This window comes from Grampus griseus, assembly GCF_964374135.1.
Source record: "Grampus griseus genome assembly, chromosome: 8".
NCBI lineage: Eukaryota > Metazoa > Chordata > Mammalia > Artiodactyla > Delphinidae > Grampus > Grampus griseus.
This window is the reverse complement of record NC_139002.1, coordinates 62,461,475-62,474,875: the sequence shown is the minus strand read 5'-3', so window position 1 is coordinate 62,474,875 and position 13,401 is coordinate 62,461,475. Positions and strand designations below refer to the sequence as shown.

The following is a 13,401-nucleotide window of genomic DNA, read 5'->3' as shown; positions in this document are numbered from 1 at the left end:
CTGGGCTGTTCCCCACCTCAACGCAGATACCTGACTGGAGCTTACCCGGGCTGGGCATCAGAGTGGCCAGCAGATACTGGGGTGTGTGTGGTTGGGCCCGGTTCCTGCTGCTGGAGCTCAGGCAGGCTTGCGTGAGGCTATTCAGGACCTCCCTGTCCTTCTCGTCTCCCACAGGACCCCCATAGAAAACTGAAGCTGAGGATGAGGTCAGAGCCCCTCAGTTACAGCCCCTCCAGTTTCCACCACCTCCCAAACCAAGGTTGTAGGTTATGTCCCCATCTCAGTGCTCCCCTCCCTACCCCTTTCTGGGCTCTCCTGGGGGCTGGTGACTGCATGGGGGACAGGAGGAGTCTCACCAGCCAGCTCCTGCATGGCAGCACTGGGATTGCTCAGGCTGGCCCACAGGTGGTCTTGGATCTGCAGGATCCGGGTCAGCGTCCCTTGACTCCTGGGGGTGGAGAGCAGGAAGTAGGCTTTCAAAACCATCTATATGCTGAGGACTTTCACATCTTTCTCTCCAGCCCGAACCTCCCTCCTGAGCTCCAGACCCATGAGGGCTCACTAGTCATCGCCACTTGGCACCACAAATACGACTTCCTTTCAACTGAAATCATCATTTCCTCCCACACCACCCACCCAGTTGTCCAAGGCAGAAATCTGAGAGCCTTCCTTGACTCTTCCCTCTTCCTAACCCCATATTTACTCTCTCCCCACTGTGACTACCCTAGTCCCTACCACCCATACCATGACCTCGTTCCTCAAGCCTGCCCGAGCCTCCCAAAACTATTGTGCTTGCCTCCAGCCCTGCCCCATCTGGTCCATTCTCCACGCTGCAGCCAGCGTGATCTTTCCAACACACAGATGGGATCATGTGTCTTCTACTTAAAACCCTTCAGTGGCTTCCCACTGTCCTCAGGATCCAATCAGGTCCCTTGTGATGGTCTTAAAGGCCCTTTACCACAAGCCTCACCTCTCCCCACTCAAGCCCCAGCATGTCCACCTCAGCCACACTGAAGTCCTCTCTCCTGCTAAGCTTAGTTCCTTCTGCTCAGAAAGGCCTCATCTCCACCTGATCTGCCTCTGCTGTCAGGACTCAGTTCAAAGTGAGACCCCTAAGTCCTTGGAGAAGCCTTCCTTGACTTCCCCCTGCCCTCACATTTTGGAGCTCCCCAGAGATGAATCCCAGCATGTGAAAAATATTCAGTGTTTGCTGAGTGACTGACAGAGTAGGATGGGCGGGGTCCCTCACCAGCACCCCCTGTGAGCCTGCAGCTTCATTCCATAGAGCTGCCGGTGTAGCAGGAGGCCATGTAGGAGGAGCAGAGGCAGCACCCTGGTTGGGGGTTGCACACAGAGTCCTTGCTGGACTAGCTCCACACTGTCGACCAAGACATGGGACAGCTCCAGGGACTGGTCCCAGAAAATAGGCATGGAGTGCAGAGTCAGCACGGCTGGGGAGGAAGGAAAGTGCTGAGTCAGCACAATACAGTTACCTCCCCGCTCCAATCTGAGAGCCTGTGGGGGGAAGCTCCTCACCTGGTAAGGAAGCAATAGCCTCTGCAGACACAATAAGCCAAAGACGGAAATCTCTGTGGACAGTGGCCACGTCCTCTCTTGCTTGTTGAGCAGAAAGCAGTTCTAACTCCAGGTCGGAGACCACTAGGGGTCAGACATGGGGCTGAGATCAATCGCTGGGTAAAGGGTCAGACATAAGCCTAGAGATCAGACTTGAGGCTAGGGGGTTAGGAGTCAGATACAAAGGTGATTAGGGGATCAGCCATGAGATCTGAGTTCAAGCTCAGCCCCAAGTGTAGGCTAGGGTCCTAGAAGCCATCTCTAGGCAGCAAACCCACCCTTGGCTCTGGCCAACGGCCCCAGCAAGGGCTGTAGCAGCTCTTTTGGCCAGTGAGGCATCAGATGACAGTTCTCCAGCACCAGCCAGTGCCCGTTGTGCATAGCCTTACGGAGAATGCCGACCACATCCGAGACCGGGTCCCAGGCTTCAGAGCCCAGAGCTATCACCTTCAGATGCTTCTGCCCCTGAGGACCAACAGCAAAATGGCAGGGTAACTCAAAGGGATCCTAGGGTGACCCAAGGGACCCAGAGTAATGCCACAGATGACCTGAAAAGTCCCTGAGTAATCCAGAAAGATCCATGAGAATGCTGGGAGGGGAGACCCACACCCCATCCCAGCCCTAAGAGCCCGGTGGCTCTGTGGCCGAGAGGCTAGGCTCGAACCTGCTCGTGTTTGGCAGCCAGTTTCTGGATGACGGTCAGGGGGTGCACGGTGGCGGTGGGGTGACCAGGTGGTGGCAACAAAATCAGCGTGGGCTGAGTAGCCTGACTGTGTTCAAAGGGTATGGTGGGAGCACGCAGGTTTTCATCCAGGGGCCGGCCCAGGAGGCTGGTGGTGAAGGTTGCCAGGGCACTGGCCAGGCACTCAGGGCGCAGCACACGCCACAGGATCAGCTTCTGGAGGAGGCTGAATGGGTCAGTCCCAGGCCCCGGTGCAGGACCCAGCACTGTGGATGACAGTGACAAGTAAGCCTGCCAAGCACTGGAGTGGCCTGCCAGGGATGCACACAGCCCAGCATACGGGGGCAGTACCTCCAACATCTCACATTCGTGCCAGGCTCTCAGCCCTAGCCAGGCCGGTCGAGCCACACCTGGGTCTGGTTTTCTGTAGCCTGTGCTGGGAGAGGCTGCCAGTCCAGGCCAGAGGGCCAGCCTCTCGAGCTCCGATTCCTTCCTTGCCACTTGCAGCAGAGCCAGAGCACCCAAGGCACCCACCAAGGGTACTTGGGTTAGGCCCAGTGTAGCGGCAGTGCTGCCCAGTAGCTGGCGGGTCAGCTGTCTTTTTAACTGCAGCAGATGGCAGGGTAGTTCTTCCTGCTGATGAATCTCACCTTTCATGCTGTTCAGAGCCCGCTTGGTGGCTGCCAGCCAATTCTCTGGACTCATACGGAAAAGCGGTAGCAGGTTCTGCAGTGAGCTAAGAGCCTTTATAATGGCCATTCCATGCCAGACCACATGCCGATACGGTGCCCACGATGCCACCTCCTGCCTCCTCAGCTCTTCTAACTCCTCGAAACGGGCACGCAGCCGACACAGCTCTGCCTGGGCCCTCACCATGTCTCGCAGGAACTTGGCTGGTTTCTGACGCCTTGGGTTCTGGAGCAGCAGCATCGTCAGCAGCCGCTCCTGCAAACAGTCCCTTGTTGCGCGGATCCGGCCCTTTCCCACGTAGCTCCCGATCAGCAGCGCTCATCTCCACCCCCGCACCTGGGCCGCTGCAAAGCTCATCCCAGCCCACAGACCGGACCCCCCAAGTACCTCAGCAGCCTTCACAGCTTCCCAGGCGTCCAGGAATCTGATCCTCAGGTCCTGCCAGTGGCTCTCAAGCTCAGGACACTCTGTGCACAAGATTTCACGCAGCATCTGTTCTTCTAGGATTTCCATGTTCATGCCCAGGTCCAGCACATTCAGCCCTTTCAGCAATTCACAGCCTAGCACTTGGAATCACATGGGAGACGCTTAACCTCTTCCCTGGAGCAGAGCCAGGGGTGAGAGGCACAGGGAGTGTGGCTCCCTGCTACGGTCCTGAGCCCGCTCTGGGCCAGACTGAGTGAAGCTCAGGCCCTGGTGTTCCCACAAAGCTGTGCTGGCGACTTACCCACTGGGCCTCACCTTTTTCCAAAGAACTGAGGGGAAGGGTAGTGCTCAGATAGAGACAGAAGCCAGGCTGCAACTGGGGTGGGCACAGCTGTTCCCGCTGCAGTAGCCATTGCAGTTCTGGGCACTCTAGGCCCAGCTCCATGTTGGTCAGTAGCACTGGCAGGCCTGCGAGGGGGAGGCAAGGACACCCTACCCACCATGCCAGCACCTGGGCACCCCCATGCACAAAATCGGGCTCCGATTTTGCTCCCCTCTGGCTGACGGGAAGGCTCCCTCAGGGCTCTTCCACTGAGTTAGTGCCCAGGGTAGAGGTGGGAGCTGAGGTCAGACTGGGGTGTTGGAGTCCTGTGGGGCCACAGAGTAGGGGGAGGACACAGGAGACACGTGGGTGTAGGGGACGAGTTCTCACCACCGGCAGCTGCCTCCCGGAGCTGAGGCCCCAGCTCTGGGTCAGCGCCTGAGAGGACTCGGGGTTCGGGAGGGGGCGGGGACTGAGTCACAGTCCCCGCCCCCTCCTCCTGTTCTTTCTCCTCTTCCTCCTGCGAAGCTTCCTCTTCCTTGTTCTTCTCCGTGATTCCCCTTTCTCCTGCCTTCTGTTCTTTTGTCTTGTAACACTCGTCGCTCTCATCATCTTCGTCTTCCGTGTCCTCCTCTTTAGACTCTTTTCCCTGATTTCTCTTGAAGCCCTTCCCTGTGGCAGAAAGATGAAGAGGGGCTCTTCTCAGGGAGGGACTCAGGCTCCTGGGGAGCCCCGTTCACCCAAGGGCTCCAGCTCATGAAGGAAGTTCTGCGAGAAGACACCTTAGGAAAGTCACTTAAGCTCTCTGTGACACAACTTCGTCATCTGCAAAATGGGGTTGATAGTAGTGAGTACCTCATAGGGTTACTGTGAAGATGACATGGAACAGTGCATACAAAGCACTCTGCTGGTACCTACCAAGCACTCAGTAAAGGGTAGCTCTCATTATTGCTACTCTAAAATTCCAGGGAGGGGTTCTAGTCACCCCTGACATCAGCTCCATTTCTGCTTTTCTGTAGGTTGGTTAGAAGAGTCAGTGCATTTCCCTTTTTGCCTGAGCAAATTCTGTCACTAACAACTACAAGAGTCATCACTAGCATAGAGGTCATTGCCTGGAACAGCTGGTAGGAGAAAGGCCATAGACTGTGGCATTAGCCATGCCATGGACAGTGCTGTGCACCGGGTGGCTAGCTGACCAGCAGCTGTCTGCAGCCCCCTTCTCCTTTGCCTCCTCTATTGCAGGATCTGGAAAAGATAAATACTTATTTTTTTAATTGTCAAGAAATTTTTTAAGGATTTTTAAAAATATTAAGTGTTCAAGAAGTGGGCAAGTGGAGGTTGCCAGGTCCACAGTTTGGTGTGTTCATTTCCTATTCCTTAACAAGTTACCACAAACTTAGCTAAAAACAACACCCCATTTATTATCTCTCACTTCAGTAGCTTAGATGCCTGATCAGGCACTCTGCTCAGAGTTACACTGGGCTAAAATCATGGCTAAAATCGGGCTATCCTGGTGGTGCAGTGGTTAAGAATCCACCTGCCAGTGCAGGGGACACAGGTTTGAGCCCTGGTCTGGGAGGATCCCACATGCCGCGGAGCAACTAAGGCCGTGTGCCGCAACTACTGAGCCTGCGCTCTAGAGCCCGCGAGCCTAGAGCCCATGCTCTGCAACAAGAGAAGCCACCGCAACGAGAAGCCCGCGCACTACAACAAAGAGTAACCCCCGCTCGCTGCAGCTAGAGAAAGCCCACGTGCAGCAACAAAGACTCAACTCAGCCAAAAATAAATAATTAATATTTTTAAAAAAAGGCTAAAATCACTGGGGCTGCAGTGCTCATCTGGGACTTGTGTGCTCTTCCAGGCTTACTATTTTGGAGTTTTTTGTTTGTTTTTGTTGTTTTATTGAAGTATAGCTTATTTACAATGTTGTGATAGTTTCAGGTGTACAGCAAAGTGATTCAGATATATATATATACACACACATATATACGTATATATATATTTATTCTTTTTCAGATTGTTTTCTATTATAGGTTATTATAAGATATTGAATATAGTTCCCTGTGCTATACTGTAGGTCCTTGTTGTTTATCTATTTTATATATAGTGGTGTGTATCTGTTAATCCCAAACTCCTAATTTATCCTCCCCGTTCCTTCCCCTTTGGTAACCATAACTTTGTTTTCTATGTCTGTATGTCTATTTCTGTTTTGTAAATAAGTTTGTACGTTTTTTTATTGATTCCACATATAAGTGATGTCATATATTTTTCTTTGTCTGACTTGCTTCATTTAGTATGATAATCTCTAGGTCCATCCATGTTGCTGCAAATGGCATTATTTGTGCATGTATATGTGTGTATATATATATATATATATATATACACACACACACACACACACACACCCCACATCATCTTTATCTGTCGATGGACATTTAGGTTGCTTCCATGTCTTGTCTATTGTAAATAGTGCTGCTATGCATACTGGGGTGCATATATCTTTTCAACAAGGGATTAATGTCCAAAACATACAAACAGCTCATATAGCTCAATATCAAAAAACAAACAAACAAACAAGCAAAAAGCAGGGACTTCCCTGGTGGCGCAGTGGTTAAGAATCTGCCTGCCAATGCAGGGGACACGGGTTCAAGCCCCGGTCCGGGAAGATCCCACATGCCGTGGAGCAACTAAGCCCATGTGCCACAACTACTGAGCCTGTACTCTAGAGCCCGTGAGCCACAACTAGTATAGTTGTGCAGAGTTCTTGAGGAGAGGCATTATATATATATATATATATATATATATATATATATATATATATATATATATATATATATATATATATATATTTTTTTTTTTTTTTTTGCCGTACTCAGGCCTCTCACTGTTGCGGCCTCTCCCGTTGCGGAGCACAGGCTCTGGATGCACAGGCTCAGCGGCCATGGCTCACGGGCCCAACCGCTCTGCGGCATGTGGGATCCTCCCGGACCAGGGCACGAACCCGTGTCCCCTGCACCGGCAGGCGGACTCTCAACCACTGCGCCACCAGGGAAGCCCATGACTAATGTTTTTGAGAACTTATTATGTATTAGGCACTGTGTGAACTCTTTTTTCATGAATTATCTTACTTAATACTCACAACAATTTATGAGATGGGTATAATTAAGACCCTCATTTTATTGGCAAATAAACTTGGGCTTAGAGAGGTTAAATACCTTGCCTGGGTCACACAACTAGCAAAGGACAGATAATTGACCCAGATAGTCTGCTTATAGAGCCCCTGTTACAGACAAATTTATTATACACCTTCTATTCTAGATGTCTATTGTTCTTACCAGTACAACCCTCAACCCCTTCTTCTGGGAAATAAACACTCTCCCTTCCCCTAGGAAATGCTCCCTCCGATGCTCTACCCAGATGGGTCCCTGATCCAAGCAGGACCAATAGAAATATTTCGCCAGAATTCCTGAACATTGGATACATTTGGGTAGTAAAGCTCCGAGTTGTAGTTCAAGTTTCTAATAGTGCTGAGCAGATCAGGATGCGGAAGATCACGGTCAGCCACGTAGATTCAGAATCATTGCAATATGGGCCCCAAAATGTAAATGTGACCTAATTTATTAATATCATGTTGGCTGGGGACTTCCCTGGTGGTCCAGTGGGTAAGACTCCGTGCTCCCAATGCAGGGGGCCCGGGTTCGATCCCTGGTCAGGGGACTAGACCCCGCATGCATGCCGCAGCTAAGAGTCTGCGTGCTGCAACTAAAAGATCCCGCGTGCCGCAACTAAAGATCCCGCGTGCCGCAACCGAGACCCGGCAGAGCCAAAATAAATAAATAAATATTTTTTAAAAATATCATGTTGGCTGATGAAATCTGGGATACCCTGGCCATAAAAATGTAGTGTCTTCATTAGGAAAGGGAAGAGCACATGTGGCTGAGAGTGTTGGGCAGCTCAGACACCCAAGATGCACTGTGTTTACTCTCCCTGGCTTTACCTCTGTCTTTGGTGGGACCTGTGGCCGAGCATCCAGCCTCTTCTAGAGGCAGTGGATTCAGCCAGGTGAGGGCCTGGTTGCTGGGGTCAAGCAGCAGGGGCCAACGGCAACTGAAGTAGTGAGTGTAACTTCGCAGAAGCAGGCCTGCCAGGCGGGCTGACTTGGCCTGGGGCTTCAGGTCTCGGTCCCACTGTAACTGTTCCGATTCAGAGCTCAGCAAGGCCAGAAGGCTGAAGGGAGAGCGTGTGGAGAGCAGGGCTTGCTTTGGTGGCGTGATGACCGATTTCTGCATCTGCTTCAGTGCCTGTGCCACGTCATCTGGGCCCAGCGGCTCCTCACAGCCCCTGCAGAGAGCCAGCCACTTGTCGAGTAGCTCCTGGCGCCGCATTGGTGGGAAGGGACCCAGGTAGCTGATGGCGGCTGAACACAAGACAGCATCTCCGAACACAGTCGTGCAGTGTCCCTTCAACTTCTGGTGCGGAAGGGAAGACCAGAGGGTGTGTAGGCCAGCGGGGAGGGTAGAGGCAGAGGGTCTGGCAGAGAGGGAGTAAGGCAGGGTGTGGAGGAAAGCGTGGCAAGGAGGGCAGAGTGGGACAGAGGAAGGCAGTGAGGGCACGGCGAGGAGCAGAGGAGTGGGACTGTGGTGCAGAAATGAACTTTAGGGGGCAGCCTAGGAGGGGCTGGCTACCTGGAGCTCTGTAGTCCAGGAGTGCATGGGCGTGAGCAGTGCAGCCTTGATGGGCCACTTGTGATGATGGCCACGCCGAGCCTGACCGAGTTTCTCTGCCACATGCTTGTGGGAAGCCTGGGCATCTTCCAGCTTCTTGGACAGGGCCAAACTGTACGCTAGGATCTCCTGGGCCTGGAACTGGTACTGGCCCAGGCGGGCCTGCTCCCGAGCCAGTGTCGCCTCCGCCTGCTGCAACAGCAGGCCCGTGGGCAGTCCTCGGCGCCGTGCCAGCCCGTAGTCCAGAACGGCCCAGAGCCAGGCTGCCAGCCGTGCTGCAGGTGTGCTCACTGCTCGCAAGGCTGCATCGCTCATGCCTGGAGCTTTCAGAGCTAGGTTTAACTTTATAATCTCTGAGTCTGTCATCTTCTCCTTAGGGAAGAACACCAGCTCCTGGGAGAGTGTGTGTTAAGAAGGGTGGGGGAAGACATAGGTGCTCTGAACCTTGCCCCACAGCCTTGCCAAGTCTCCCCTCCATGCCTCCACTATCCTCCTCCATTGCGCCCCACATTCCCTACCTGATAAAAGTCCTCAGTGCATAACAGCTGCTTGGCACTGGCCCAGCCTGTTTCACGGTGGAAGAGGTCACACAGAGCATCGGTCACCTGGACCACAGATTCTGGTGGCACTCGATAGCTCCGTATCTCCTCAAAGTCAGCCACCTGTAGCTGGCTCAGGGGCCCCAGGAATGCCTTGCCCATCTGAATGAGGAGAGATGGGCTCTTGAAGTGAGCTCCCAGAAAGTCCTCTTTCTTCAATGTATTTCCAGGAGGGATCATCTTCTCCTAGGGTCCCCAAAGGGACCACACCCCAAGCCATCTTATTACCTTTACCCCCTCCCCCAGGAGACTTCATGACAAGTCAACCCATCCTCTCCTCTGGGCATCCTGTGAGGGGTTGTCCTCTTCCAAGAGAGGAGCAGTGCAGGGCAGGCAGCAGGAAGAGCCCACCTGCTCCAGGAAAGCCTCATGCTGAGCCTGCAGGGCATCCCGCTGCTTGGTCAGTTTCTCAATGAGGTTCTCCTGCTGCTGACACCCTGCCAGCTGCCGCTTGTGCAGAAGCTTGTTTTGGTCTAGCTGCTGATGCAGTCTGCTGAGGCTCTGTGAACAGAGTTCAGGCTCTGTAGCTCTAGATCCCGGGCCAGGTGGGAAGACCCCATGGGCCTGGACTCAGGCATACTCCTCATTCGATAGTCAGGGTGACCAAGTTGAACTCCACATAGGCCACAGATACATGCTGAGCTCTGAAAGTGTCATTTTCTTATCTGTGAGTTATACATCTAGTAATGCAGCCCCGAGTGGGTGGGTGCTTCTCCTGACCTACCATACAGGCCCAGGAAATCTGAATACAAAGCCTACACACTTAACCACTGGGCTACACTCTTCATCTTACTTGACCCATCAGTGGCACTTGCCGCAGAAGGCAGCTCCTCCCTCTTGAACATTCTCCTCTCTTGACCTTCATGAGCCCATGTTCTTCTTTGTCTTTCTCCAACTTCTGTGGCTGCTCGTTCTCAGTCTCTTCCGGTGCCATCCCTTAAATATTTCTCAGAAATGTTTTCAGGGCCCCCGTCTCTTCTCAGCCTACACTTCTGGGCATCCTCCTTAATCTCATGTCTCTGATTACCACTTATACCTTAACAACTTCCAAATCTGTATATCTAGCCAGATTCTTTCCCAAGACCCACACCCCCGTATCCATCTGCTTAGTGGGAATCTCCTCTTTGGTGTCTCACAGGCCCCTCAGACTCCACGTGTCCAGAAGTGAACGTATTAGCTGTGCCTCGTCAGATCTCTTGCAATCTTACTCATCTGTTCGTGTGTTCTTTTCTCAGAGAACTGCGGCAAAGTACATGGAAGTTTCCCAAGGAAGAAACCTAATTGTTACCCTGACTCCATCTCTTCTAGTCCCCCAAACCCAACCCATCTTCAAGGCCTTTTGGTTCCACCTCCTAAACGTCTCTCGTATCTACTCCCATCCCCAACGCCATCATTCACGCCCATGCTCTCTCACTCCTGACCTTCTGCACTGGCTTCCTAACTCCTACTCCCATCCTCTAACTGGCTTTTCATGCTGCAGCCTAATTGGTTTTCTCAAAGCCAAATATCATATCATCAGGTCCCTTAACACTTGCCACTTTTTTCATTTGGTTTACAATGCCTCCATGACCAGGAGGCCTCTACTCATCTTTCCAACCTCATTTCCTTTTCCTCTCCCAGCACTCTGCTCTCCAGCCATTCCTGACTTTCAGCTCCTCCAACGTGACACACATCCTCTTGCCTGTGGGCCTTTGCACCTGCTGTTACTTCAGCCTGTGACACTCTTCCCAAACCCTTTTATACGTAATCTTACCTAACCTTCAGGTATGGACCTTGATACTTCATTCATTCGTTTACATATTTAAGGAATGCTTTTGAACACCTGCCGTGTTCTACACGTGCCTCTGTGTTACATACTGTGTGGCACTGTGCTTTCTCTAGAAAGTCTTTCTTGATACTTCAGAGTATCTTGGACTTGCTGGACTTGCTGGACTTGCAGAGTATCCTGGACTTGCTCTGTCATAACACACTGTTTTGTAATCGCCTGCATGAGCCTATATCTTCCAGTAAACTAGGCACCACGAAGGCAAGGGCAGTGTCTTATCTTTCTTATTAGGAGGCAATCTAATACATGATAACATTTATCGGGCTCTTGCTATGTGCCGGCACTTTGAAGTGCTTTACATGTAAGATCTCATTTAATTCTCATCCTGACCTCTCTGGATCTGAGTTTTCTCATCTGTAAAACGGAAGAAAGGATGGCCTCCATAGAAAAGTTGAGGCGAAAATTCTGTCTACCTATCTAGATGTAAGCATAGATGTAGACATGGACAAAAATATTAATGAGTGCTCGGACAAAAAGTATGGAGTTCAATTAAGTTTTCTGAGTACAGTAATAAATAAATGAACCAACTGAATATGAGAGGGAAAAGAGATGGAGGGGCCCAGAATGGCTCCTGGGATTTAGCTTAATTCACTAAGTGGATGGTGGCCATTTCCTGAGGTAGACAACGTTGAAAGAAGTACACACCATTATGGCTGTTGAGTGAATGCCCCTGAGCCTACGAAAATCTCATATCCAGATTTGGGGGTTCTTATGTTGTGCTCTGATGCAACTGACCCAGGGATCAAAGAATAATAAGGTCCCTAAGCCATATCAACAATTCCTGGTATTATCCATTTTGGGAAAACGTAAGGTCCAAGACAAGAAACTGGAATTTGGAAAACATGGGAAAGAGGACTCCTGTCCATCTATGAACGTCTCAATTTTTTTGCATCTCAACTGAGTCTTCATGTTTCATCTAAGCTAGTGATCCTCTGTGGCTGATGGTAGGCGGGCACCAGTACTATGAGGACTGCACAGAACACATGTGGAGTAGATACGTGCACTTAGACACAATGTAAGCCATGCCCCCGGAGTTGCGTAACACTGGATGACAGCCCTGAGGGCACCCATCAGAAGAGGCGGGTTAGGCATTGGGAGCTGGAAGCCCTGAAAGTCCAGTAGAAAGTAACTCAGATTATCTGCTCATAAGTTGATCACTAGTTTACTTCACTGTAGTTATCCCTGAAACTTCATCAAAAAGTCTTGCGTAGGGCTTCCCTGGTGGCGCAGTGGTTGAGAGTCCGCCTGCCGATGCAGGGGACACGGGTTCGTGCCCTGGTCCGGGAAGATCCCACATGCCGTGGAGCGGCTGGGCCCATGAGCCATGGCCGCTGGACCTGTGCGTCCGGAGCCTGTGCTCCGCAACGGGAGAGGCCACAACAGTGAGAGGCCCGCGTACCGAAAAAAAAAAAAAAAAAAATCTTGTGTAGCAGGAAGGAAAAAGAAAATGCAATTTCAGAATTCCTCTTATTAAAAACAAAAGAAAAAAGTCTCTTTATTTTAGGAAAACACTATTAACTAAGAGTGTTTGACTACAGAAGGTGTGATGACCCCATTGCTACCAGTTTTAGCCAGATATGAGCGGTTTGTTTATTCAAAGAAGAAAATTGCTCTGTATAAGAAAGCAACAGGATTTAGGGTTTGGACTAGAAAGAAAAATCTCTTATTACATGAGCACTGTATTTGGGGAGCTCTAAAGGGAAAGTGGGGTGGCTGAATAGCATTGCGGAACAGTATTGTGGAGATGGGAGGAGGATAGAAAAGTCCGTCACTAGCAAATGCCCTGTAGAGGAAGGTGACAGAGAGAAATTCAGGACACTGAGGTCTAGTATGCCGTTTAATCTATTTCTGGCTCTGTTCTAGAATGTAAATGGCCCCCACAGCCATCTCCCATCCGCTGTACATAACAGTGTATATTTTTATATATACAGTGTATATATTTGTGTATTTGGTGCTTTTGTGGAAGGAAGCCGTGCAGGGACAAAGCAGCATGGGAAGAGAGGACAGCTACAGGAGGTGTGCCAACTAGCAGTGACAGAGAATCCAGGAGAAGAGGATTACAATGAGAGGAGACCATGAGGATGTAATCCTGCCCCATCCCCAACGGGGATCTCTGGAGAGCTTGGGGAGCATACTAAAATTCACACAGTCAAGGTACCAGGGACAACAAGAAGCGGACACTTGGGTTTCACGTGTTTAGAGGAACCAGCCCGATCTCAGCTGTGCCATGGGGAACTTTGAGCCTGAGCTCTAAAGGAGGAGGTGGCAGGAATTAGAGAGATCCCCTGGGGAAAGGGGGACTCTCAGGAGACAAGAACTAAGGTTCAGTCTGTATGGTTCCTCCAAAGTCCCCGTTTGGGCTCCCGCTTTGACCCTACTGTGCATGCCTCAAAATCCTCTCCCCTTTACCTTGCGGGAGTCTTTCAGCTGCTGCTCCAAGCTGACGACCAGGTTGGCGTGGGCACTGTGCTGCTCAATCAGCATCCTCAGAATTCCCAGGGCATCCTGGATCCTGAAGACACAGTGTGCCAGTGAGTGGACCTGAGGGAGCAGAAGGA

At 51.2% G+C, this 13,401-nt stretch overlaps 1 protein-coding gene across 1 annotated transcript in view; it reads right to left on the bottom strand.

Annotated features, from left to right (window-relative positions):
- Nucleotides 1–13,401, bottom strand: part of DNHD1 (dynein heavy chain domain 1) — a gene marked incomplete at both ends in the record, with an annotated part of 66,730 nt that overhangs the window by 1,500 nt on the left and 51,829 nt on the right. Inside the window, 14 exon segments of the mRNA XM_082660087.1 lie at nucleotides 46–195; nucleotides 357–448; nucleotides 1,250–1,451; nucleotides 1,537–1,659; nucleotides 1,854–2,040; nucleotides 2,240–3,202; nucleotides 3,335–3,513; nucleotides 3,689–3,841; nucleotides 4,086–4,367; nucleotides 7,693–8,164; nucleotides 8,381–8,812; nucleotides 8,938–9,120; nucleotides 9,370–9,519; nucleotides 13,253–13,355. Of these exon segments, the coding sequence (XP_082516213.1) occupies nucleotides 46–195; nucleotides 357–448; nucleotides 1,250–1,451; nucleotides 1,537–1,659; nucleotides 1,854–2,040; nucleotides 2,240–3,202; nucleotides 3,335–3,513; nucleotides 3,689–3,841; nucleotides 4,086–4,367; nucleotides 7,693–8,164; nucleotides 8,381–8,812; nucleotides 8,938–9,120; nucleotides 9,370–9,519; nucleotides 13,253–13,355 (3,671 nt within the window).